We start from the raw sequence: 26,999 nt of genomic DNA, 5'->3' as shown, positions 1-26,999 counted from the left end.
CCATTTGGGGCTTTGATGTTACTATATTTTAGCATTTGTATGTTTTAGCAGTAGCTTTAAGGAAAAGTTTAGATTGTAGGATTGTGTTACTTTTAGCAATTATCCAAATTCTTTTTTAGGACCAGCAAGACCTAATGGCAAATTAAACTAGGGGTTTGAATGAGAAATCATGAGGCTCCAATTAGTCTTAGTTTCTTGATTAAGAAGTGAATAACTAGCTACCAGAATGCATCCATGACCATGTATTTTTAAAAATTTTCAGAAAACAGCTTTAGTTGCTGCTAAATCACGGTACCGTCGTTCTTATCAAAATGTCTTTAATAGAATCAAAGAAACAAAGAAAAAAGTCTTTTACGATATTTCATATTCACAACTACTTAGTGTTTAATCAGGGCTTGTTTGGATGAAGAGCTGATCTCTTGGAGATGGAAAAAGTTGTTAGATCAGTTAATGAGGGCAATTTCCCACGGCACACTGGTTGAAAAACACTGTAATAGACTATGAGAGACAAAAAATGACGCAGCTTTTTCATTTACATTAAAACCTGATTAGCGTTCAGCATCTGTAGCATTAATTTCTACTTTTTTAATTGAATGACTGGATATAAGCTATTATTTACCTACCTGAACTTGCCAATTTTGGAATGGGTGGCCTCCGACGGCGGAGAGCACAGAGAAGAACCCGACCTGGTAAGCCTGACGAATCAATTTGGCTTTCTTTCAAGCGCGGGTGTGCCGTTTTTTAAAAGATTTTGGAATAAACTAAACCATCTCCAACCTACCAATCACAACAAAAGCCATCAGATATTTATATATAAAATTTTTATTTATATTACAATGAGAGAATGCACAATACCTTCAAGTGTTTGCTTACAGGTAGCCAGCACCAGGTAGTTGCGTGCATGCACTCTGACACACAAAACAAACAAACAAAAGAACTTCGATAACTTTTCTCTGTTGTTGAAAATAACATTTTCACAGGTCTCTGACAGAACATCAGACATCAGCAACATCTAAGTCAGTTCACCCTTTGGTGATTCTTCTCAGCTGACTGGAGAGCGTCAGCCCACAACACGGAGACAAACGGGACATGAGTGCAGAAAAATAGTAAGCTGTTCTAAAGGTAGTTAAAGCTATTCAGGAATATGAGCTCAAAGCATGGAATAAAAAGAAAAAAAAACAAAGTGACTATCTGTTTGGCAGGAATAATATTAGCTGGAAGCCGTCGTGTGGGTTAAATGAGCACCGTCCATCAGAAGGCTCTTTTTGGAACTAATTCAACAGTCCATAGAAATGGTACAATCTTGTGGTTTCCTTTACGAAAATAACTTTTTGTTGTTGTTTTTTTCAAGGCACATCATTAAAAGAATTTCCATACACACATTCCCGCTGACATTCAAGCCAAATGTTAACACCTTGAACTCATCCCGAGTGTGTGCGTTTGTGTGCTATGTACATTTTTCAATGACGGCACTGAAAAACACGTAATCTCATATCCGGCTTTGTTCATTTTCATGGAAGGTTCTGTGCAAGAGAATCCTCTCATCACGTTCACACTGGACTGCGCTGTTCGCTTTGTTGTTGTTGTTTTTACCAAGCTGAAAAAAAAAATTGTTTTCTCTTTTATTTGCTACAAAGAGTCAGTTTTTTTTTTTCCCTTAACGCGAATGTAAACTTTAATTTAAAAAAAGAAAAAAGTTTTTTTTCGGGGGGTTTTGGCCTCCTGCAGTGTTTTGGAGAGAGTGCAGATAGGAGGTCAAATCATCCAAATAAAAGTGTTGGTCACCAAAATAAAAGAAAATGCACCACAGAGTGAAAAGCAAAACCACCGGTTTGTCCTCAAAAACAAACGCATAAACAACCCCGTCCCTGTCCCTCCCCCCTCAGAAAGCACAAGATGGTAATATTGCTGTGTGTCAAGAGGTCCCCTGATCAATGGATAACACTAAATATATATTAGAAGGAGCACTAGGAGCTCGGAGGATAACACCTTAAGCTGCCATTGATTGGATTATTCACTTATCGCTCCTCTCCCAGTGGCTCCCACTGAACAAACACAGCCATCAAACATTTGTAATAAGAAGATAGAAACAAAAAAAACCCCAGGGGATTACGACCCCGTTGGTGACCGTCCGGAGCAACTGGAAGCTGCCATTGGGAAGAGAGGAGGGGGGGTTTACCAGTGTGTTCGCACGCACATTTTCCACGACGGAGGTGGTACTGGCATCATGAGGGAGTGGGTTGGCGGCGGTGGTGGTTTCAGCAAAAACCCCAACAGAGCAATGAGGGGGGGGGGGGGGTAATTTTGTCCTTACTGTGCTGAAAATTGCATCCTACCCTGTTGTTCCTCGTGGCGGCGGTTTGCGTAGTTGAAATCACCGCCACAAGCAAACAGAAGGAAGACTAGGGAGGAACTGGAGAGAGTGGGACCTGAGGAGGAGGAGGAGAGATGTAAAAGACTCGCCAAGGCACAGAATGACAGCAGAAATGTCACCCAAGGGAGAAGGAGGGAGGGGCGGGTCAGTGTATTAGCTTTGTCCCCAGGTTCCCTTCAAAAAGCCCGGCTTCTGCCCGTCTCTCTGATAAATATATTTATAGAAATGTATCGAAGGTAGAGATGAGGAGGGGGATAAATACATTTGCTCCATTTTTATTTTTTTTTACATTTTTTTGTATTTTCATCATATGAGAACATTTAGGAAAATATAATACAAAATTTAATACAAGAAATATAAACTACACTAGTTAATAGGATCACTTTTAGTGACAAGTAGCTTCTTTTTGTTTGCAGGTTTTTCTTTTTTCTGTACTTTTATATTTTTTTGGTCAGACCTGCCGACTTGGACCGGCCCACTTTTGTTTTGTTTTGTTTTGTTTCTTTTGTTTTTAACTTTAAAGTGCCAAGCTCTAGAGACTGCAAGAGATGGAGGCTACTGATTATTGAATGACCAAAGAACAGAAGCGCCTTGTCTGTCAGGATTGTGCAAAAGGTACAGTCGGGGGGGGGTACTTTAGAAACACGGACCCCAAAGAACGTAGATGGAGGGTGACAGAAAGGAGAAGACTTTTTTTGTTTTTTCCCAGCATTCCTAGCTTTGACTTGTTAACCGGAACGCTGAAGGGAGATGCATCTGTGCACCAAACGCAACAGGAAAACCATCAGAGCTGCGCACGGACAGTGCCATTAGTGAATGAAATGGGGGGGGGGGGGTCTGTTTGAAAGTGCCAGCACGCCAACTACTGGCTGAAAAAAAAAGGGGGGGGGGGGCTTATGTCCGACTTGCACCTTATGCTCCACTAGGAACTAGTCAACACCCACAGGAAGCCTCTTGTACTTATTGCTACATCAATCAGCTACTGAGAAGGTGATTTTATAGTTGGGAAACATTTTTCTCTCTGCTTGTGTGACATAGTAGTCCATCCACACCATAGGGTGCTACAGTGTAGTGGTCAGTAGTGTGGAGTAGTGGTTAGGCAGCCCAACCAGGCGGAGCCATAAGGGTTTGAACAACATCTGTACAACTATTTACATTATTTGATCAGCTCTGATCCTTTTCAAGCGTCTTCATGGTCAAATGACATCATGGAGGGAAAAAAATCATTTCTGTCAACTTGTACTGCATGCTTAACGTTAAATGAAGAAAAATAGTAAAGCATGTGTTTTTAATGAATTTTAGAAACTGATACGTCTTTCTCTTATTTTTTCTGAATTTTGGTTAAAAAAAACGTTTTTAGCATCTAGCATCGGTCCGATTTTAGACTTCTGAGGAAAAGCTTTAAGGCGTATTCCTCTGTAACAATAGCTGAAGGCCTGCGTTTGACCTCCTCTTCGCGTGCCGCTTAACAAGTCAAAGCTGTCCACCTCACCACAGAACGATCAGATGGAAAAACCACCAACTCTTTGCACTTTCTGAGCCTGCAGCAACAGAGGAAAGGGGTTGGAGGGGGGGTGGCAGGTAAACAGTTGGGAGTGTGGGGGGTATGCTTCCTGCTGAGTCGTGTCCAGGAAAGGAGGAACAAAAGTTCAGAGCGTACCGCCGTCGTGAACTACTCTGATGAAGGGCGAGCTGCAAATCAATTAGGAGAAGGAGGGGGGGCGGAGGCCTGGCGCCGTGTCTAACAGTGGTGTGGCTGCAGTCTGTGGGAATGTGTCGCCGTGTAGCTGGTGTCGCTGGAGCTGCTCTGGAGGCTGTAGTGGTCCTCCTCTTCCTCCTCCTCCTCCAACTCCTCGCCGTCACTGATGCTGTCCACGCTGTCGGCCTCCACCGGGGTGAACTCCATGCCCTCGATGTCCACCTCTGCACGAAAACAGAAAGCATATTAGAGACAAAAAAAAATAAAGCCCCTCACTTAGACCTCAGTCTCATCCACCAGTATGGGGGGGTTGACATGTACAGTTTGCGTGGAAAAATCTAAAATTGCACAGGGACAGTTTGGCTCTACAGGCCACGGGCGAGCTAACTGACTGCCCTGTACATTATCGCCCATTTTTGCCTGTCCACACCCCACATCCACCCATAAAGGCAGTCCACGTTCTTATCGCCCTTAGCAACATGCGACCACTTCCAATGAAGTCTATGTGAAAAGGTTCATAGGTGTTTACACATAGCTATGCAAGTTTTTAGGACTTTTTTGGACCATTTGCAACCATTGAATGCACATTGAAAGTTAAACCAGGTCAAAGTTTGACCAATCAGGGCCTCTGATTTGGTAGTGATGCATTGATTGAACAGCTTTTAATTCACAAAATGCCCAACCGTTTGAAAATTGATCATGGAGGAGAAATGAATAATTGTGGTTTTTGCCTGGCTTGAAATCTATGATGCTAAGTCTTTGTGTGAAAGAAAACACCTGGAGCAAGATTGGCACCGCTTTGACATTTCACACCAAACCTCCTCCTCCAACTGTGGGTGGCGGACATGTGCTGGTAAACAGTAGAAAAAGAAGAAGAAGCCCCTCCCTGTTCGTCAAGTGTGAACACCATGGGCTATATGCGCATTCAAGAACCCGTGTCTAGCATGTTCTTGAACTCGTCAAATGCCCGGTGTCTCAAAGCTTCACGCATTAAGTACATCACAAACAAAAAAATGCAAGGAAGCATGTTGCACCTCAGGATTAAACCTAACCCTTTGATACGGAGTGAACGGACAGATCTTTGTGCTCCCACAGACAATCCACTGTGATAAACAACTGCATGTGTGTTTTCCTCATGCAGGATTAGGACGCATACTTCTGCAGCCTATAGCTTTCCAGGGACGTGTGACCCGACAAGCAGACTAACAATCGCAGGGATGAGGAATGGTCTCGGAATCGCACGGCAAAGGGCCCGCATGCCGCAACATCTCCCTATAGCAGCTAAAAAAAGGGACAACAGACCTCTTTATCTGTAATCTAAGGGGTTAACCTTTAACCCGACTCTTTACCCTTCAAACAATCCTGAGCTAATCGGGAGTTTATCAGAGACCAGCCTTAAAACCCCCCCTAAGTGAGGCTTTAAGTGCCACCTCCACTTCAGAGGACACAGAGAAGCTCACATCCTTCTCATCTGTGTGCACTCAGGATTTTTTAGTATCCAGATTTGGGAGAAATTAGGGACTGAAAGGGGCCCAAAAATTCCCATCTGAACCAGCATACCTTGTTCTGAATCAGTAGAAATGGTGGAGCCCATGCTGTCGGTGCGGATGCGCTCTACCGATCCCGACAGAGAAAGCTGCTCCAGGCGGCGTTTGAGGTAGCGGTGCTCTCTCTGGAGCTGCTCCTTCACATTTAAAGCTTTCTTGTCTTGCTCTTCCAGCTTCTGCAGACAGAAAAAAGGAAAGATTGGCATCAGGCTTGACTAAATGTTTCTTAAGATTAAGATTTTTTCCTTTTTTGAATTTTCAGGATGCAAAAAGAAAAAAAAGATAAAGATAAAATTCCTGTCTTTTCTTTTTTTCCATGTACCCAATTGTTGCAGTTTTCTATAATGTTGCATAGGCGAGACTGAGATAGAAATCACATCAGTGCTGTTCCTGATGTTCTGGAGAACAAAAGCCCCTCAAACATGCCTCTATTTCATGCCTGACAGAGTTCCAGAAGAAGAAAATGTACCAACAGATACTCAGATAGAGACAGACGTCAGCTGGAATTTCTCTGTAACCTCTAAATGTTTACCCATAAAAAGCTAGAAGAACAAACCCAAACTTTTCTGGGGTTTAGTCTGCTCTCGTTTGCATCTGAAGTTTTTTTTTTTTTCCGGTGGTGAATCAAAGGCGCTCCTGGCGCGAAACCCTTCTGTGACACCAGAACAGTGAAGAGAATTGGCGCGCGTCCTCTCAAGCAGAGAGAAGAACATACACAGTAAACAGGAAACGAAAGGGTTAAAAAAAAAAAAACCTCTGCCAACATCTTTGCCTTCCACCAACCACACTGTTGCTGCCTGTAAACAGCCTGATCACGAAGCCACGACATCAACTGCTCTTTGCATCTCAACAGCTGCATCCACACACACTCCTTCCTGGATTTCCTTTTATCATCCATCCTGCTCAGCTACTTTCTTTTTTGTGTGTGTTTTTTTTATTGCTCCTGTCTTCATTTCTGTCACCTGAATGGACCTTAAAGGGGAAAGGTGGCTCACAAACCCAACATCATGTTGTCTTCTTATCTACAGATCAGCTGACAGAATTCTGGTCCCCTTTGTTTGCTCGTTGGTTATAAAGGTTATTTTTCTTCCTTTCGGTCTTTTTTTTTTCTTTCAGGGTATTCCTAGAGGAGAAGAAACTAAGTTCAAACCCACAAGGTTGTAGATGATAACAAATACAGTTTTCCTCTTTTATGTTCCAAACACACTTGTCCCCTGTTTGGTCTGCCGTCATGTGAGCACATTCCCTCGGTTCTTTGTTTACCTTGATGTGCATCTTGGCCCTTTTGAGCAAACTCAGAGTGGTGTGTCTCGTGCTGTCTGGCCCCAAAGGCACCAGTTTCTTCAGCTGCTCCAAGTAGAGCCGCAGTTTGGCACGTCTGCAAGCACACAAAGACAGAATGAGTCAACGCTCCCATCTGCATCTCCACAGCTTCAAAACACATAAAAGCCAGCTTGGGTTTCGCTTTTTAAATTTGACACGTCTCCAGAAGGTCGAGTGGGGTCAGGAGTTTCAGGGATTGTTTAAATCAACTTTAGCTGACAATCAATGCAAGTGAACACCAAGAGCTGCAGCTACGATAAATGATCAGAAGAGCTGTGAGACGCATGCAGCCGGGTTTCATAACTGTGCTGTCATGTCACTGCAGTGTCTCCCACACATCGAGAGTTGTGATGGCGGGAGACGCCTCCCCTGTTTGCCTACTTGCATTAAATACCTCACACAGGGCATAAAAAGAGTCAGAATTGTATCAACAACATGATTTTCTTGTGAAAATCTTGAGTGTGTGTGGACAGGCCCCGCCCCTTTTAGATATATTATACATCTACACCTGACAGTAATGAATATAAACTTCCAGCAACTTGTTACTTTATAATTTATGATGCTTTATTACCCCCCCCCCCTTGTAATCATCATTCACCCCCCTCCCCCCAACATCAGTCTCTCTTCTTCCCTCCTCTTCTTTTATGTCCGGTCCAACAATAAACGGTTACAAATATATACAATATACATAAAGTTTAGCCTAAATCACAAAAGGGGTTTATTCAAATATACTCCTCGTGTGTCAGAAGATTCATAACCCCATGTTGTAACAGTAAAATCTGTACAACACAAGAGGCCTTCAACTCTCATCTGTTTGCTCAGCTGTTGGACAGGACAAGTAAAAAAATAAAATAAAAATAAAGAGTCCCCCTCTGAGTTGTGGGTGGGGCTTTTGGCGATGGGAAACCTCCATTCCTCTGCCTGTTGCTGAGAGCTCTCTGTTTAGGCGCATGGATCTAGTCTACTGGTGGATGCATCAGAGTGGAGCGGAAGCTTGTGGCCCGCCCATCTTTTTCCAGCAGTATTTTTTCGTCTGCTCCTAATTCACAATGATTTATATAAAGAAATACTCAGAAATACAAATTTAAGCTTAATTTTCTTTATACATGTCCTTTTTTCATCAGAAAAATGCCACAGAAACATGTTTAAAAACACCAAAACACTATTTACATCAGTCTGTCTTTATTGAGTTTCCATCTGTTTGGTGAAATAAGCTGCTAATTTATGATGCAAGTTTATTTTTTTATCATTTTTCTCATGAATTTTCCTCCCATCTATGCCTTCTTATCAAAACAGTTAGGTCTGAATCCGCTACGGCTTAACAAAATGTGCTTCACGCCGACTAATGGCTTCATATCTCTGTACAGATCAATAATCTTTCCCAATGGGAACCACTATAAGCTTCTCATCTGCTCTAGTGACCCCTGCAGACTCAAATCCAAGACACAGACTGTGAGTGACCCAAGAAAAATCCCCGCCAAAGCCCTGCAGGCCAGCAACCCCGGATCCTCGAGTAAACTAAGTTTGTTTAAGTGACAGCGAGGCTTAAACGGAGCTAATCTTCCAGCCCGTCCACTTTCTACAGACGCTTTCCAAGACCTTATTCCCGACTGTTCTAAACCAACCCCCCCCTTCTTCCTGTGTGTCCCGGTATCACATGTATTCATAAAGACTTTACAGTCCTCCCGTTTAGTCGGGCTGAACCCGTGAAGCGCTTCCTTGTTCTTTCAGCTAACTCTGGCTGAACGGCAAACAAGCTCCGACAATGTGAGATCTCCTCTGGCCATCAGCTCCAACCACAATAAACCTAATCAGGAAGATAGATCTCCTCTGCAGGGAACACAGAGGAGCACAGCTACCCTCTGCTCCCTTTTGGAATAAAAAAACAACAACATTTTCCAAGAAGGACATCACCTGCATTCTGCTTAAGGAAAACACCGTACGCCCCCCTCAAGTAGATCGGACTAAAAAGTTTTCTAAAAGATCAGTTGTGTTTTTTTAATCCAAACTACACCTTTAAATTGCAGTCACTGAATTATTTAAAAGTTTTTTTCATGTAAGAAAGAAGATTTATCGTAAAAAAAAAAGGCTTAAAACAACTTCTGGGCTCTACAGGTGCATAGAGGCCTTCCAGCACAGAGGCCGTGTGAAAGTGCTCTTTTTCTTTTATTTCCTGCTCTCTCGGGGGGGGACGACCCCGACTGAACCCCTTCAACCCTCTGCTCCACCCTGCCAACACTAACACACCCTGCTCCCACTGGAAAACAAGTGTCTTCTGAGGACAGGGCGGGGGCCGCCCCCCAACCTGCCTCAAGTCCAGCCACATGAAGCACTTGGTCTGCGGCCAGGGGAAGCAGGCAGGAAGAAGCGGAGGGGTCTGCAGCACGGGGGGGGGGGGGGGGGGGTGTTGTTTTGGGAAAGGGAATGCGGTCTGAGCTCGCCTGTGACTTCTTTCCCTTGCGCTGGAAAAAAAAAGGGGGGTATTTGAATGCAGTGTGCTCAGCTACACCAAGCAGCACATCATCCAAAGGGTAACTTGAGCCAACCATCTTGCACCCCCCACCCCAAACCCCATTCCTCTCTAGTAATAAAAAGCAAAACAAGGCGTCTCCCCCCCACCACCACCCAAAAAAAATACTCTGCTTGACTACCCTCTTTTAAAGAGCTCAGTGTTTTAGACCCTTCTTACGTCCTCCGCCCTCCTCCCCAACGTTCACTCACCACCTTTTTCACCTGACACTCCGAAAAAACAAGAAAGAGCTCCGGTGAATGTTCACCACTTTCAAAGCAAAGCGCCAACATTTATTTAGCTTCTAGCAAAACATAAAGAAATGTCTCCCCGGAGAGAAGCAAAAGGAGCGACGCCTAAAACGGTCAAACATACAGTTTATCCTGCCATCAAATAACATCTGCTGACCAGTGCATGCTGGGAAAGATGGAAACTATTTATGGAGGAAAATAACTAAAAATAGGTGTTTACAGTTAAAATGCTAACATAAATAATGTGCAAAGTCACAGAATGACGGAAAAGAGTCAGTTAGGCATGACTGATGTGTTTGTGAGAAGCTAATGTGATGTAATGTTACAGCCTTTAATACAGTAAATAGAAAACCTCACAGTCACAAAACATTGAAGTCCCACCCTGATCATCTTTGGATTTATTTAAAAACCATTCCCAGTGCTATTTTAATTATTATTATGCCAATTTTAGCTCAAATCTAAAAACCTGTGTCGTTTTCTAAGACATAGTTTCTGCAGAGCGGCAGAAGTTCATCAGAAATTCATCTGAGATGTGGCTGGGACCGGGCTGAGTAAAAAGCCTCTGCTGATTTCCCATCATCCCTTTGTGTGCACTCTCACCCGCTAGCTTACCGACCCTCACAACACCAACCTAGCATCACAAGTGCAACAAAAATGCTGAGCGATATTGGAGCTAATCCAGTTTTAGAGTCAGACACCAGCTTGGATGAGGAAAACGAGTCGATGCATCAGAATGAAGCCGAGAAAGGAGCTTGAGTCCCGCCCAGCGTGTTTTTAATGTCACAAATACCATCTTTTTCCAACTGCTCTTGATTCACGACGATTAAAAATAAAGAATTCCTTAGAAATTCTATTTTATGTCTGATTTTCTTTCTATATGTCCGGCATCATCAGAAAAATGTTAAAAACTCAATTTTCCCTGAAGTGGGCTAAACCCTCAGTGAAGTGTTGTTTTTCTTGTGTTCTTGATGCATATCAATGAGACCTAAATAAACTCTGGAGCTTGTCTGTGACAGCTCCCTCACAACAACATGTGCTTCCCCTTCCACAACACAAACACACACACTCGAGCACGCCGACGAGTTGGAGCTGTGTGGGAGCGGGCGGGGGCGTTTGGACCCTCCCTCACTCACGTTTGTTATCCTTAAGCCAGGCTCTCCTCACGCAATGTTTATCAGAGCGAACGTGGCACCAGATGAACGCGAACGTTGTGTCCCTGAGAGGGCAGGACGGCGTGCGCTCCCTGCACCACGTGTCTCTGAATCACACATTTTCCTTCTAGCCAATTTGTCGGGGAAATAGGAAGAGTTTTGGGGGCGAGGAAGACTTGTTGTTGTTGTTGTTGTTGTGGGGGCGTAGGATCCTCGATTGAGGCCTAAAAATGCAGATCTGCACTTCACTGCTCCCACGTCCTGAGCTGTATGGGATTATTTGTGACAGACCTCCGGCCTTTCCTCCCTTTTTGTCCCCCTTCTCATCATCAGATCAGCACCAAAAGACTAAAAACGACTTCTTGTCAAAAAGTTTTACACAGCTTAAAGTAGAACATCCAAAGCCATCATTCCTGCTGATGTCTGCTCCATTACTGCTGAGTGCAGCAACTATTCCTGAGAAGGGCACATTCAGGAATATTCTGAAACGGGTTTGGTACTCCGTGTACACGTTCAAGTTTTCACGGGAACTGCCCTTGTGGGCACGCAGTGTCCCTGGACAGATCACAAAGAGCTGCAGTGACTGAGGAGCCAACAGACAACAGGTCTGCCCTCCGTGCTCGTGTTGCAGTGCTTTCCCACTACAGTGAGTGGCGGCTCGCCGGACTGAGGGCGGGTCGACAGGAGCGCAGCCGAAGAGTTCTGGGTCGTCCTGCCTGAGCAGCCTCTGCACTTTCTCTGCTGGGTTTAAAGGAAGAGGAAACGACGGGTTTGTTGTTTCCAGTCTGCATGCAGGACAACCCTGGTCTGACTCGACGAGCAGCCGAAGAAAAAAACAACAACAGGTCATCCTCAAGGATTTGAATTCTGACGAAACATCTTAAGGGTTACATTTCTAAGCTGAAATCTATTTCTCAAAGTGGGTGTTTACAGCGTGCACGTTCCACATGAGGGGGAAAGGGGAGGCCTCCTTGCGTGAGTACGACCACGGCTGTGGGGCCTTGGAATTTTTTTTTTTTGGGGGGGGGGGGGGGGGCTGCAAAGTGGCTCTACATCTGGCTGGCAGGTTCCTTCGACAGGAGGGGAGGTTTGAGGTGCGGGGCAGGACAAGCATGACAGTCCCACCATCTGTCAGCGGCCCTTCATTAGTCGTCTCCGCAGGACTCCTCTGTCCACGTTCGAGGGCAGGAATACGAACCTGTTGTCCGCCGCGCTGCCCACGCCCTGCGGGACGACACGCACACACACAGGCGCTTTTTAATCGCGCCGATATGAAATGTCAGTCGTCTGGGACAGGCTGTGTTTGTTTTCTGTCATCGAGGACGCCCCACCCACTGTGTGCTGTGACAACTACAAGGCGAGGCAGACGGATACAATCCCCCCCCCCCCGTTCACAGACTTATTTTCCTGACTGCAGGAACACGCAGCCCGTCGGCTCTCACATGACTCTGCCTTCGCACGCAGACAGAAAACAGAAACCTGAACGCAGAGCGGCCGCCCCGCGCACAAACCCCTAAAGAAACTCCAACAGCGATCCACGCTTAGGTGGCGATTAAACAGGAAATGGAAGAACTTTCCTGCTCATGCGCTGTAGTAGCGTAACCACACGACAAATGAGGGTTTCCACTGGGCGTGCTCAGGAATGCAGAGTAATTGGATTCGTTTGATTGTTTTCGTGTACTCACCCCCCCCCCCCCCCCCCCCTCCATGTGAGCATGGATCATTACAGAGTCCTCTCCTCACGCGACCTGCTGATTGCGGCGTTCGCACAAAAACACATGAGGTGACTGTGCGAGCAAACAGAGAGCTGCGGCCAGAAGAACGGCTCCTTTGTGCATCACTAGATGTTTTTCTTTAACACCACCTTAAATGACAGGCCTGCACTTTTACTGCCTTCTGCTCCGTCCCCCACCCCAAAAAAAGAACACATCTGCAAATGCTGGACTGACTAGTGGAGGCAAGTTCTGCAAGTTCAAATACCACATCGTCCCCCCCCCTCAACACGGAGAAGCTGGGGTTTTATAATGATCCTTCACAATGATTTGCTAAACGCGTGAGATGTTTTTAGGCTTCTTGAGCCGTTCACTCCGGAAGATCTCCTGACTGAAAGTCTAGGAAAGAACCAACGAGGAAACTCTGACAAATCCAGAGAGAACTAACTGACCTGAAAGCACACTGGAAAGCGGTTTTTGTTTTACAACTTTTTACAGATCTTTTACAGTTTTTGCAGATTGCAGAGCACGGACAACATTTCTAAGACGCTCACTGTAATAAAATGATCCTACAGAAATAAAACACAGTGGGATGCAGGAGCTTTAACCCTTTAAAGACCCACTCTGATGAAATTTGTGTTTTGAACGTGTTTTTGTGGCGTTTTTCTCATGATGGAAGACATATATAAAGAATATTAAGCTCAAAATTGCATTTCTGAGTATTTATTTATTCAAATCGTTGTAAATTAGGAGCAGATGAGAAAAAAGCCATTTGAAAAAGATCGTATTTGTGATGTAGAAAATACGCTAGGCAGGGCCACGAGCTCCATTCTGGTGCATTCAATTATAGACGACTAGATCCGTGTCCGTCTTTTGTTCGACCAAGCTGATGTCTGACTCAAAACTGTAGAGCTGGATAGCTGCGATGTTCTTCGCCATTTTTGTTGCAGCGGTAATGTGTAACATATAGTAAGCTTTAACACATGTTTGCGTACCTGTTTACTCTTCAATGATTCCACCTTAACTTACGCAGACGATATCAGTTCAAGGTGGACTCTTTGTTCTTGAAACACACCCGTAGTTTGACTCATGTTCCCAGAAAGGTTTGTAATATGGCCTTTAACGCCACTGCAGAATGCAGATGGTCCTTTCTAAAGGCCAACCTGACGTCAATCATGCAGGGCTGAAAAACAACTGGACGTCTCTAACGAATCTTTAACAGGTCAAACATGTATGTAGAAGTATGCGGCTGGCAAAACAATTTACTAAATATAGTTTGTTCAGAAAGTACCTACCCTTATGCAAGTTATCTCAAAGAGCTACACGAAGAATGCAAGAACGCGTTCAGCTTGCCAAAGTTACATAAATCGTCAATTGCGATCAGATCTTTGGTTTTATTCCAAAATGTTTCTACCAAAATTTGAACTTTGTGTGTTTAAACTATAAAATGTTAAAGTATGTCTGAGACTCTCTCATACAGCCTTAAATGTCTATAGATTTTGTAAAAAAAGCTTGTAAACAGAGAGCTCTCAGAGAAGTGCGGGCGGGGTTGCTCTGAGCCAACAGTCCCGCCCACAACTGAGAGGCAAATTTCAAATGCAGAAACTGTGTCCGACTAAAAATATCCACAAAAATGTTTTATTTTTATTTTACAGCATAACTATAATTAAAAGACCACTTTTAAAATATGATCAGAGTGGGTTTTAAATGTTTCAGCAGGACAATTTACAAATTGCAACCAAATCCGCAAGAGGAAAGAAAGGATTACAACCTTTTCTAGATTAAATAGAACAGTTTCAAACAGAATATATAGACCAAATGACACAAAACAATTACATTTTTTTTTAACTCTGTAGCAAAAAACACTCATTGTGGCTGCAGTCAGTTCAACATGTGATTTTAATCCTGAATTCAATAGGATTTCTTTGTGCTACATACATGAATGTTAGTAATATGTTGTATATGATACGAAATCGGAGACTTCAAAACAATGATAAATGTATAAACTGTAAACTGAAAATGCTAATTTCAAGTTTGTGGATCGCTAAAATAATTTGCAGTTATTTGCATCTAACAATAACTAATTCAACTATTTAATCCTTCACTTTTGTGTAGATAGAGCCACTGGTTTGTTAAAAACTGTTATTTGTGACCAAACAATAGAGGTTTTTGACTTATTGATCAATATCTAATGTTTTTTTTCTTTTGTGGCTGTTGGAAATTAGCAAAAAAAAGAAAAAAAAATCTGGCTGGTGAACTCACTCATTTGCACGGCAACAATTTCCACAAATGTTTGACTGTGTTTGGGTCAACTAAAAAAAATTGAAAAGAAGAAAATAAAGGTAACTGACACAACCAAAGGTGGAAGCGGCGGCTGAGATCCCCAGCAAAGCTGAAGTGGGCTCGGTCTGTGTCTGCCAGGCATGGACTGAACTCCCCGTTGAATTTTACTGTTTCTACATTCCAACACTGGAGCGTTTGCCCCGCTGACCTGAATTTCAGGCAGCCTGACACGCTGACACACTGTAGCCGCCCCCCCCCCCCCCCGCCCCCCTCTCCATTGCTTCTCATTCTTGTCTTCAGTTGTGCTTAAGAATGTCTTCATCTGCACCTCCTCCTCCTCCTCCTCCTCTGCCTTGGGTATACATGTGAACTTGTCGTCCCTGCACTCCTCCTCTTTGGCTTTTAAACTGCTTTTTTCCCTCTCCACAGTTTCCCTAAACCCATCCACACATTTTATTTATCCAACATGACAATCGTGAAATACATGAGGAAGCTGATCCACGTTCAAAAATCAATGAAAGACGAGGGGTTTACCCACAGAGGAAGCTCACAGGTCAGAAAGCCAGCCTGCGATTACAAAATTCTGGTTACAAGGAAGAGTTGATAAGGGAGATTAAATACAAAATTTGAATAAACAGAACAAAATAAAGGGAAAAAAGGGCTATTATCCACATTGAGAAGGAGAATTTGCACCAACCTGGTTACCTTTTAGAGGAAAAAACATTCAGCACAGCTAAACCTTTGTTTGCTAGGACGTAGACAAGACGCCCCTAATCTACCCGTCTCTGCATGACGGAACGACCTACCCTCATTGAAGCTGTCCGTGACACACTGAACATCCTGACAACAACCTGACTTATGGAAGAACTCACTGTCCTCCCGTTGTCTAATGATCCCATCAGGACGTTACCACAGATCACTGACATCAGAGGACGCTGTGCATTCACTGGTCGTGAAAAAGGTAAACTACACAACAGAACGAGTGTAGCCAGCTTTGACCTGAGTGACCTCTGAGATTCTGAGTTTGTACGTTTTAGGTACATTTGGTTTTATTACGCTGCAGCTCCATATGAAAGAAGCTTTTTGTCTTTAAATGTCGCTAATGGGCCGAACAGATCCCACTACCTGAAGAAAACTTCACAAATGCGACCCCCTCTTGCATAAGTACTGCTGATTATGTTGGCTGGATATGTGCAACAGACGAGCGTCACCGTTTAAGTAAATGCACGTAAGCATGCGGCGGTTGGGCAAAAACGAACTTGGAGGAAGTGACGAAATGTTCCAAACTTTTTTAAACGATCCTGCACAGGGGCAAACGTGACCTTTAACCCTTTTAAAAATATAAGGTGACTTCTACGTCCAAACTACCAAAAGAAATATGGCTTAACAGGAGCTAAAAAAAAAAGGTTTTGCAAGTCATATTCTGCCACAAATTATACAATAAAACGGACTAATGGTCCAGATGTGGAGAAACCGGCGTGCAGGGGTTTTATTCTGCAGCACAGCGTGATGAATGTCTGAGGCCAGCTTTCCTCTGCTATTTTTTCTCAGGGTTCTGCTGACTCAGACACTTTTTGTGGGCCAAAAGGAGAGCCAGGGAGAGGGGAAGGAGAAGAAAGAAAAAGAAAAACAGAATAACCCAGAAAAAAACAGATGTTGTCTCTAGAGAGAGTAAGAGGTAAAGCAACAAGGCGATAGACGGGCCTCCCCTCCATCGAAACACTTGCATAACTTAAACAGCTTGGCAGGCCGCTGCTGAGCGTCCCTCCAGGGAAAAAGAGCCCCTCAGAAGACAAATAAGTCATTCATCAAAGCTGAGAGAAGATGACACAAGGGGAGTAAATTTAATTAGCAAGAAGAATAGACCATGACAAATGGTCTGCTTGTTCCAACATCCATAAAGTATGAGAAACTTTAGAAGATCAGCAGTTCTTATAGCACTTTGTCTGCAGAAGGGTTGCGAGTCATTGCAGTGTGTTTTTCACTAACGTTAATATTATTGATACTGATAAAAATAGGTCATTAAATGTGGATTATGGGGGGAAAAATTGGAAGCAAATCCTTTTTTTGGATCAAAGTACCAGCACAGACGTAGCACATGTTAACAAGTGGATTCTGATTTCCTGTAAACAAGTGGAAGCGAGTGGAGAAGACGAAAGCGTTGGGGCTTTTTTTTCCTCTCTGCTCCGCTCAAGAAAAAAGGAAATTCTGCGGCGGCGCGACTCGTCGCGAGGCTGATCGAGAGCGGCTCGAGTCAGAAAAAGGAAGGAAGAAATGCCAGCGGAGACCAACCGCACGGCCGCAAATGGTTTCACAAATGTCATCGGTGCTGATGCTTTGCTGCATTCTGCCTGCACCCGTGCAACTGCAGACACAGCTGTCACAGCTGCCCTCATGCTGCTGCAGATAAGAAGAAAGTGTCTTGGCAAATGACCCTGTGAGAGCCCCCACACCCACCAAAACAGATGACTAATTCTGATAATGGGGGCACAAATATAGCAGGGAGCGGCGCGACAGCAGTGAGGAACACCTCACTTGCACAGGATCAAAGAGCATTCAGCAAACAAAAGATCATTTTAAATATTTGATCATTTCTTTTGACAACTGTTCTAGTACCTGTGATTGGTTGATTCATCAGTTAGTTGCAGGAACTCCTATTAGAGCAATTTTAAGCTAAAATAAGGATAAGTTATGGGAAGTTTTGTTGATTAAATACTTTGGAAGTGCTGTAAAGTTGTAAAAATGGAAACAAATAAATACCAATCACACAAAATGTTAGGAAAATTGGTTTCAGTTTGACCAAAGAACCCAAGCCAGATCGAGGGAGTCGAGCTCTGCGTGACTTTGATGAGATAATGAAACTATATTTCCACAAAAACTACCTGTGAAGCTGAGTGTGAGCAAAAAAAAACAACAAAAAAGTTCATTGGTATTGGAACTGAAATTGTAGCTCTTGTGGCATGCTCACGCTGTTCTACTACTGATTTCAAGCCTTCCAGCATTTAAACCAGACATTCATCAGTCAACTCGTCTGCCATGTGAACAAACTACAGCACAAGGGATGGCTCTGTGGCGCAAAGAAAAACAAGACATGTGACCACACAAAGACAGTGAGTCAGGACCAAAACAGCAGCACCTCCCTGGACTGATGTCTGAAGGCGTGAAGGAGGCAGAGATTTCAGCGGCAACAGTCGGATTGCTGGAGATTAAACAGGGCTGAGGCTTTAAACAGACATTAAACTGGTCACGCATTTGGTAAACTGGTAGAACAGGCCCACCAGAAAGCTTTTGGTTTTGGGCATGACTAAGCTGTTTGGGGACTTTTCTGCATCCGTGTCGTTCCAGATATTTACAGAATGTTTACGACAAATACACTGCAGATGCCAGAAAGTTCGGTGAGTTCAAAAGTTTGATCAATGGTCAACATTTGAGAACACAATTACACCTGACTGACCCCCGTTTGACCAACTAGAGTTAGTCTAAATCATTTTATTTTTAATTTAGAACCAGTTTTCTCTCATTACCACGTGTTGGCGTACCTGTTTACTCTTCAATGATTCCACCTTAACCTACGCAGACGATATCAGTTCAAGGTGGACTCTTTGTTCTTGAAACACACCCGTAGTTTGACTCATGTTCCCAGAAAGGTTTGTAATATGGCCTTTAACGCCACTGCAGAATGCAGATGGTCCTTTCTAAAGGCCAACCTGACGTCAATCATGCAGGGCTGAAAAACAACTGGACGTCTCTAACGAATCTTTAACAGGTCAAACATGTATGCAGAAGTATGCGGCTGGCAAAACAATTTACTAAATATAGTTTGTTCAGAAAGTACCTACCCTTACGCAAGTAATCTCAAAGAGCTACACAAAGAATGCAAGAACGCCGAACCAAAACTCTTGTGATTTGTTTTCTTCTAATAGTCTACATAAGGTCAAATTTTTACAACTGCACTATAAAAAATGGTCTGTAGATGTGACCAGTCACACGATCGAAACAAGCAAAATGACCTCACAGTTTGGCAGGTTTTATGTGTGATTGTAAGTTTTGCTTTTTTACAGCACATTATGTTTTGATTGGTTGTAGACCATTGTCAATCGATATCCTCCGTGTTGTGTCTCCTGTACAGAAGCCGTTTAGCTTGCCAAATTTACATAAATCTTCAATCTTTGGTTCATTCCAAAATACTGGTCTTTTCTACAAAAATGTGAACTTTGTGTGTTTTAGCTAAAGATGAACGAGGGATCCCTGTAATCCTACAAACTGAGCATGCATCTGAGTGGCCGTGTGGTTCAGAATGTTCCTGTTTTCAACAGGTATGCTATGAACCATATAATTTAGGGCCAACAGGTTCAGACAGTGGTTGACTCACCTTGAAGGAGTCACAACACTTCTCAGTCAGTTTATAATCTGTCATCAGAAACTACGCTTCTCAAGTTTTTCCATTTAAATATTCAGCAGGAATGTGGGCTAAGTCATGACTTTTTTTTTACAGTTCCAGGTGTAGTTCATCTCTACGGTAAGATGAGAATGCCCGCTCTTACAGAAATGGTTACTGATGAAATAGGAAGTGAGCTAAGAAAATTTGGAAGGTTTTCCTGGCATTTGTCAGGTTGACTGCACGTCATTTCGTTGGTAATCGACCACACCCATCACTGAATGGGAGTTAACTGCTATGGCTCAACATATGTAAGTGTAATCATCCCTGGCCTACATCTATGCCTCTCAAGTCAAAGAGGGGGGGGGGGATAAGTTCCGACTTGTTTCTCTGGGCGCCACACGCTCTTACTCACTCCCGAGACATGTGACGAGCCAACTCCGGGCCCTCAACGTGAGTGACAGCGTGTCACACGAGCAGACTAAACATGCCTATTTCAGCTCTCTACTCACATGCTGATAGCCGCATCAGCTGTTTCCGAAAACACCAATTAAAGGAAGTTTCTCACAAGCGCTGCCTAAATGCTTTTTTTTTTTTCCTTCTTTGCAAGGCAGCTCTGACTAAACACACACACAAACACACAGAGGGGTTTTCTGTCCCGTGAGGAAACCATCTGAATCTGTGAAGTCGTCTCCCTGCTGATGAAAGCCTAACGTCTATTTTACATCTATGAGAAAACGCAATAAAAAAAATTCCCATTTATGTGAGCTGGGATGAGGTGCTTAACGGCATAGGATAAGTAATGTGTCATTGTAGCTAGGATTACTCCATGACAGGGAATTGGTTGCAAAAATGGCAACAGATGTAATAAATGTGAAGCTCTTGGACATCGTCTCCGTATCTAATTTCTGACACAATTAAGTACCGTTGGAATCAAGATGACCTTCAATCTCTGACGTGCCTTTAAAATGAAAACCCTAATTAGCCGTGACTGTTTCGGCTAGTGAGTCGGAGCTCAAAGACGCACATCAACTGAACACAAGGTAGGGGCCGTTTAAATATGGACTCACCTGTGTTTCTCCAGCTCATTGTGTGACGATCTGAAACAAGGAAAGAGGAGTGTCAGTAAAGCAATTGCATTTATTAAAAAGTTATACTTACATTTATTTAAACAAAAGGTGGGAGATGCAAACAATCAAACATTTTGATGTAACAAAGAAAATAATAAAAGAACAAAAAAGTGGAAAATGCTGTGTCTCCCCTTTGTCTTTTGTGTGTCTTTTAGACCTTCAAATGAAGGTAGACTCATTGAAAACATTTCTGAGAGTTATTGGCTGTGATGAAGATAAAAGATAAAAGGTTGGAGTTGATCCACAGGTACTAGAGACTTGTCTGTATATGGTTCAAAATCACAAGCATCTTGGGGCCAAAGCATCAAAGACGTTTCCAGGAGCAGCTTAAAAGTCAGCGAGCTAACAATGGAGCTCAGGGTGATTGGAAGCAATTAGGGCCTCCTCTCAAATTGTCTAACGCTAATGCCCAATGATCCACATCAGGACAACAGCTTGCAACTATGATAGCAATAACAAGTCAAACCCAGTGCTCTTTGAAGACTAGAGTTCAATTTTGGTGAAGGTAATGTGGACAATTACCATTTTTCTGCACTATAAGGGGCACAGACAATAAATGTTCTTTTTTATAACTTATGTTATATATAAGGCGAATTGAGCAGACAAAAAGAGTCAGAGGTAGGTCCATCAGTTGGTCAGACTTTATTAACTGCATTCCCATTAACTCCATAACCTGTTTGTAACACGCTACACGTTAGCCACATTAGAAACGTTCGCCGCGTTAGCATATTCACCACATCTGTAACTCCCAACCCTTTTTTGAGACGTAAAAAAACAGATACCGTTACAAAAATGTTACTGTAAACGTTCACTCCAAACCTTTTTCGTAACATGTAAAAAAAAAGACATAAAGTCGGATACTGCGACATGTTAGCCCCCTTAGCGTATTCACCATACTTGTAACTTCCAACCTTTTTGGCGACATGTAAAAAACAGATACTGCAACGAAAACGTTACTGTGACTATGTTAACTCTCATGCTTCTTAGTTACATGTAAACAAAAAAACACAGCCAGACACTGCTACACGTAAAAAAATTAAATAAAAATACACACAGTAGGAAACTGCTACATGTTAGCCATGTTGGCGTATTCAAAATTCTAGTAACTTCCAACCCTTTTGGCGACATGTAAAAAACAGATACTGCTATGAAAACGTTACTGTGACTGTGTTAACTCCCAACCTTCTTAGTAACACGTAAAAAAAACACAGTCAGACACTGCTACACATACAAAAAAAAAAACACATTACGACACTGCTACACGTTAGCCGTGTTAGCGTATTCACAATACTTGTAACTCCCAACCTTTTTTGTATATGAAAAAGACAGACTAATGCAACTAAAACAAACATTACAAGAACTGTCACCTCCCAACTTTGTTAGTTACACGTAAAAAAAAAACCAAACATAGTCGAATACCGCTACCGTTAACCATGTTAGCATATTCACAACATCTGTAACACGTAACCTTTTCTGATTGATTATACATTTGCATTTTTTAACAGTCTAGCAATTAAGAGCATAAGAAAGCCTGTGGGGTAAAAAGCTCTCTTCCCTATCTGCCCCACAATCGGGCAAACAGCATGCGCCCTCTGCGGCCATTGCTGCATGCTCACCGAACAGCAGCCTGGACAGCGAACAAAAACAAACTCAGACGTCTGGAGGCTGAGACGCTGCAGAATTCCTCTGCATGTGGGCTATTCCGGGGAGAGCCCCTATTATGACACGCAGCTGGGAGGGCCCTGCAGTCCGTATAAGAAACAGCCTCTCCCTTCATGACACCCGTCATGGTTACCGCAGCAGCTACAAACAAAAACAGCAACAACAAAGAGCCAGACGGACAACAGGCCTTTTCAGACTTTTTCCCTGTTTGGGAGCTCCTTGTGCTCGCCAAGCAGTGGTTCCCACAGCTGTGTTGAGGAGGGAGCGGGCCCAGGGCCTCCACACCACTGCACTGTCCGCCCTATCAGAGGAGTCACAGTTGAGTCTGTGATAACAGAGAGTCTGCACAAATATCCTCCTAAGAAGAATCTCTGGGTGTCTCATTGGTGCCTTTCTACAAAAGCAGACAAAGAGTCGGACATGAAGGAAGTTATGCTCCTCAAACAAGCGCAAATTGGGGAAACATTAAAGTCAAAGCATAGAGTACGAACAGGAAACGACTATGAGGGAGGGACACCCGGCAAACCTGTAAGGACAGCAAATCGGCACGCTGCTTTACATGTTATGTAAAAGATGAGTGTCCCATATGCAAAATTACTTTAATGTCCAATTTTTTTTCTTTTTTTTTGCGATGCGCAGCATCAAAAGCCTGTCCTTGAAGTCGGGGTCAAAACCGCAGGAGGGGGTTTCTCTTTTCATCAGTGCTATTTATACTCTAATATCACTTTCTTCTGTGACAGAATTGAAGCGAGGCATCGCTGGCCAATCAAATTTCAGGCCTTTTTTAGAAGCATTTCTGATTTCACAACAGCCTATGAGTAACTCAGGAAACCCCATCAGGATTTCTTATTTCTCTATGCACAGAACATGCTTATTACATTGTAACAAAGCATTTTGCTCCTGAAGAGACAGATTCACCAAGCAAGCGTTGAGCCTCAAAAGTAAAAAAAAAAAGACGCTAAACATTTTGGCAAAGCCTATAAATGGCCGTTGGCTGGCGTATTTGCCAATCCAAAGAACTTGAAGGAGAAAGCGGGCCTAAAGCCCAGTGGGTTTGTTTGTTACAGAGTGTATGCATGTGTCAAGCACAAACAAACTCATACCTTTCACATCCACACGCACAAACCCAGCATGTTTCTGTGTCAGAAAAGAAATCAAAGGAACGCGGAGGGATCCGCGCCCTAAAAATATCACCTTTGATTTCACAAAACTACACATTTAAAAGTGCCTGTGGTGACATAGCACTCGCTCCTGCTGATCTTTCCTAACGGTGGTTGTAATGAATTTTTTTGTTCTTGCCCAATGGCGACATTTTGGTGTTTCTAACAACACTTTTGTCATATCGTGCAAGTCATGTCAAGCTGCCTGTTTACTGTAAATGGCATAGATAATGAACAGAAGGGTCCACTGATGCACACAAGGAGGGCATTTTCTTTCTGTTTTGGATTTCATTGGTGCACATTATGTGCAATTAGCATTTGAAATTGTCTGATTATCAAGTAAACAACTGCTGTGCCTTATATTTTAAGAGTAGTTGAATTCTGTGGAGGAGGTTCGTCGAAATAAAAGCTTTTCTATTGTAAAATTCTCACACCTAACAATAGAAAAAAACATCCTTTTAGCTGAAAAGGCTGCATTATTGAGACGTTGTTATTAATCTGCAGCTACACCTGTTTCTGCTCGTCTGTTTTTTCCTTTTTTCTCTTATTTCAAAGTTAAATATTAACCTGCTGGTGTTTAAATGACCTTTAACCAGCTGTGCAGCTGTGCTCAAAGCAAAACGAGGCCGAAGTGAAACTGAAACTTACAGTATTGTAATACTACTCCAGAGGATTTCTTGCAGCAGCAATAATGGGAGGTGTCGAGTGTTTTTTTTTTTGTTTGTTTGTTTTTCCTGCAGGAGCAATGGTTCAGTGCAAAAAAACACAAGTTTAATACCAAGTGTTAATGCATCTAAACAGGGCTGCGGTTTCTGAGCCCAGGACCCGGCGTTATGTGACTTTACATCAAACACATCAAACTAAACACAGACACCACATGAAGAGGAGAAAAAAAAGGCATTTTGAAGCTTTTGGTGGAAGCAGCAGATCAGAGGGTCTGCATAAACAAAAGGTTAAACCCATGTGAAGTGTTGTGTTTTTAGATTGGTGGGGGTGGTAAAAGGTGAGAGTGAAAGAGACAGAGCAGAGGCTGCAGAGTTGACAGTGTACGCGTGGCACTGTTTATTGGACAGACCAAAACACCAGAGCCAGGCCCAGCTCCGTGAGAAAAAAAAAAAAACACCGTGAAGGCTGAACGCTGGCGGCCGGAAACCCACCGTGCGACTGGGAGGGTTTCCATCAACACAAACCGGGAGTTTAAAAAATAAAAGCCCGGAATTTTTTTAAAAAAAACCAAAATAAAATACTTACCTATTGTTTTGAGTTTTTCTGGACATTGTAGAGGTTTTCGTTTTCTTTCGAGAAAAGTCGTTGGTGTATGGTAAAACAGAGGCATAACCGTGCTCTGCCTCTGTTGGCACACAAAGCAAACATAAATGCTATAGCTTGCTGCAGGAGCAGCAAAACGAAATTAACGAGGCATTAAAGACAAGGCATAAAGACAAATGCATCAGCTTGGTGTCACTTTAAGGGATAAAAAAAGGGTGATCGATCGTTATTGGATTACAATACACTGGAGGGTAAACTATATAGTCGGTTAGATCTATGTTAGGCAGGCTAAATATTGATACACAACCATTTAAAGACATTTTGTACAATATTTGTTTACTAATTCGACACGCAGTCGAAATAAGTTTGAGCAATTTGTAGAAAAAAAATTAGGTCGTAAACGTGTGACAAATAACAGTTGGAAGCTGCTGTGAGGATACAGCTTGGACCCATCGCCCGATAGTGTCCCACTGAGCCTGAAGTGACATCATACCTGCACTATGGCAGGGCACGTCAAAACGTAACAACACACACAAACTTAAGCTAGCTGTTACTGGCATCCTCCACTCACAAATAATCGCAAATGTTTAAATACCTCTGTCTCTTCTTTCCAAGTACTCTGCAGCCTCCAGTAGAATTAAAAGAGAATTAAGTTCCATCTTCTTGTTGTCTTTATATAAAAAATAGAAATAGCCTATTTACACTAATGTACAGTTCATAAAATGGTGTAATGACCGTGTAAAAACTCTTTTAGAGCGGTGTGAGCGCCCTGCTATGATCACTTCTGAGTCGAGATGACTCCAAACTACAGTAACAACAGCACCTAACTCAGGGAAGTGAGTGATCGTACCTCCGTCCAATGAAAAAAGTATTCCGTCGTCTCTTGGGCGTGTCTAGACCAATGAATCGGTCGACACCTCCTAGGTGCGATCTGATTGGCTACACGCTGCGAAAGTCACAAGAGGCATGCCCTAGCAACAGCCGAAGCAGCCCACCTTTTCCGCAGCTGATTGGCTGCATGCTCAGAAGAGAGCGATTTGATTGGTTAGAAGGAAATTAATGTGTAGTTGCTGAACTTGGGTGTTGTTTTGGAGGCCAAGCTGGAACCTCCCCGTGTACGCCTTTCCTTTGAAATTATAAAGTAAACTAGATGTTTTCAGTCAAGATATTTCATATACCGTACGTCATCTGTCGTTAGCGTGAGTTTTTTTGGGAAGAGAATTGGTCATTCTTCCTCTTTTTTTAACTTCTTCTAATTTCCTGTCCAAGTCATGGTGAAAGTTCTGTGCAGGCCTGCACGTTTGCAAAGTTATCACAATTAATATATAAGAGCATATGGCGTAACATGGTTTCCTATTATGATGAAAAAAACACACAAAAGTGTAGGAGAAATGAAACACACAATCTTTGAAATGTTTGTCTTGAAGATGTTCATCGTAGAAATAACCACAGTTACAGGTTTTAATTTGCAGATTGTGGTACAGACATGACTCATAAAATATTATGTCCAAAAGCATTTCGCTTTCTAAATAAATCATAGGGTATGCAATTTGTTAGTGAAATATTATGCTATCAAAAAGTTTGTAAGCACATATAAAGGAATTAGAAGTAAAAATTCATTTTTAAAATATTACATGTTTTACGACTGTGAACCAAAATTCTTGTAAAGTAAATTAGATTGTGTTGTTTGTTTTAGTTGTCTAACATTGGATAGTAAAAAAAATTACATATAGTATATTCTCTAAAAAGTAAGTGCGTTGAGTTATTTAAGTTATTTGAGTTATTTGATTGCTTTTTGTTCCGCTGTATACACATTTGGCATATTATGAGTAATATGTTTGCTCATTATAATCTACTTTTATAGAGAATTTATGTTAAATGCATGCTGGGAGTGTTATTATTTTGCCTAACAATCATCAAATGCTAACATTTAAGTGTGGGGAGACCTTGATGTTATAATCTGATCAGAAATTTGTTTTTTTGTTTGTTTTTTCAATTTTGAAGCTGAAAAGAAACAGGAGATCATATATTTTAGATGAATCTTTAAATGCAAATCTGTAAAATATTGTGTGTTATGGCCTCATTATCCTGTACAAATGTGAAAATGAGGGTTTTGTCTATGGATTTAGTGTCTTAATATTTTTTCCCTTATGTAACCGAAGCTCACTGAAGAAAGAAAAAGAAAGGGAGAGAAAGAAAACCTTCCTTTTTGCTAACTAAGCTGGGTTTCATATCTATTTTTGTGTCTGTTGAGTTAAGTCTGCAAGCATGATTCGTGACTCAGGTGACTAAAGGCCATGTGAATAGAGTGCACACCCTAGCTTACAAAACAGATGTTCAATTTAATTTTATTAAAAGAAAACCTCACATCAAATGCCCAGTAAGCACGATTAAGGTGTCAAAGTTGCTGAAGTTGTGGAAAAGTTATGAATGTCTGAAGATGGGAGGACAGATGTGGTTTGCCAAGCATGGCAAGATATTAGTTCTGGAAAATGTATGACCCTATTATCGACAAATCTCAAATGTGGTACACAAGAAAGTAACTTTCAGA

At 42.5% G+C, this 26,999-nt stretch overlaps 1 protein-coding gene across 1 annotated transcript; it reads right to left on the bottom strand.

Moving 5' to 3' along the window:
• Window positions 1-804: 804 nt before the first annotated feature.
• On the bottom strand, window positions 805-25,285 carry mxd4 (MAX dimerization protein 4). Its single transcript, XM_011476007.3, has 6 exons — window positions 25,044-25,285; window positions 24,431-24,530; window positions 20,298-20,327; window positions 6,884-6,998; window positions 5,634-5,796; window positions 805-4,297 (listed from the first exon to the last, which is right to left on the bottom strand). Exons 1-6 carry the CDS (start codon window positions 25,105-25,107, stop codon window positions 4,116-4,118), a joined length of 654 nt encoding a protein of 217 aa, XP_011474309.1. The 5' UTR covers window positions 25,108-25,285; the 3' UTR covers window positions 805-4,115.
• Between the last annotated feature and the right edge of the window lie 1,714 nt (window positions 25,286-26,999).

The sequence above is a fragment of the Oryzias latipes genome, chromosome 1 (genome assembly GCF_002234675.1).
Source record: "Oryzias latipes chromosome 1, ASM223467v1".
Classification (NCBI taxonomy): Eukaryota; Metazoa; Chordata; class Actinopteri; order Beloniformes; family Adrianichthyidae; genus Oryzias; species Oryzias latipes.
Note: the sequence above shows the minus strand (reverse complement) of the source record. Positions and strands in the feature narration are given on the sequence as shown.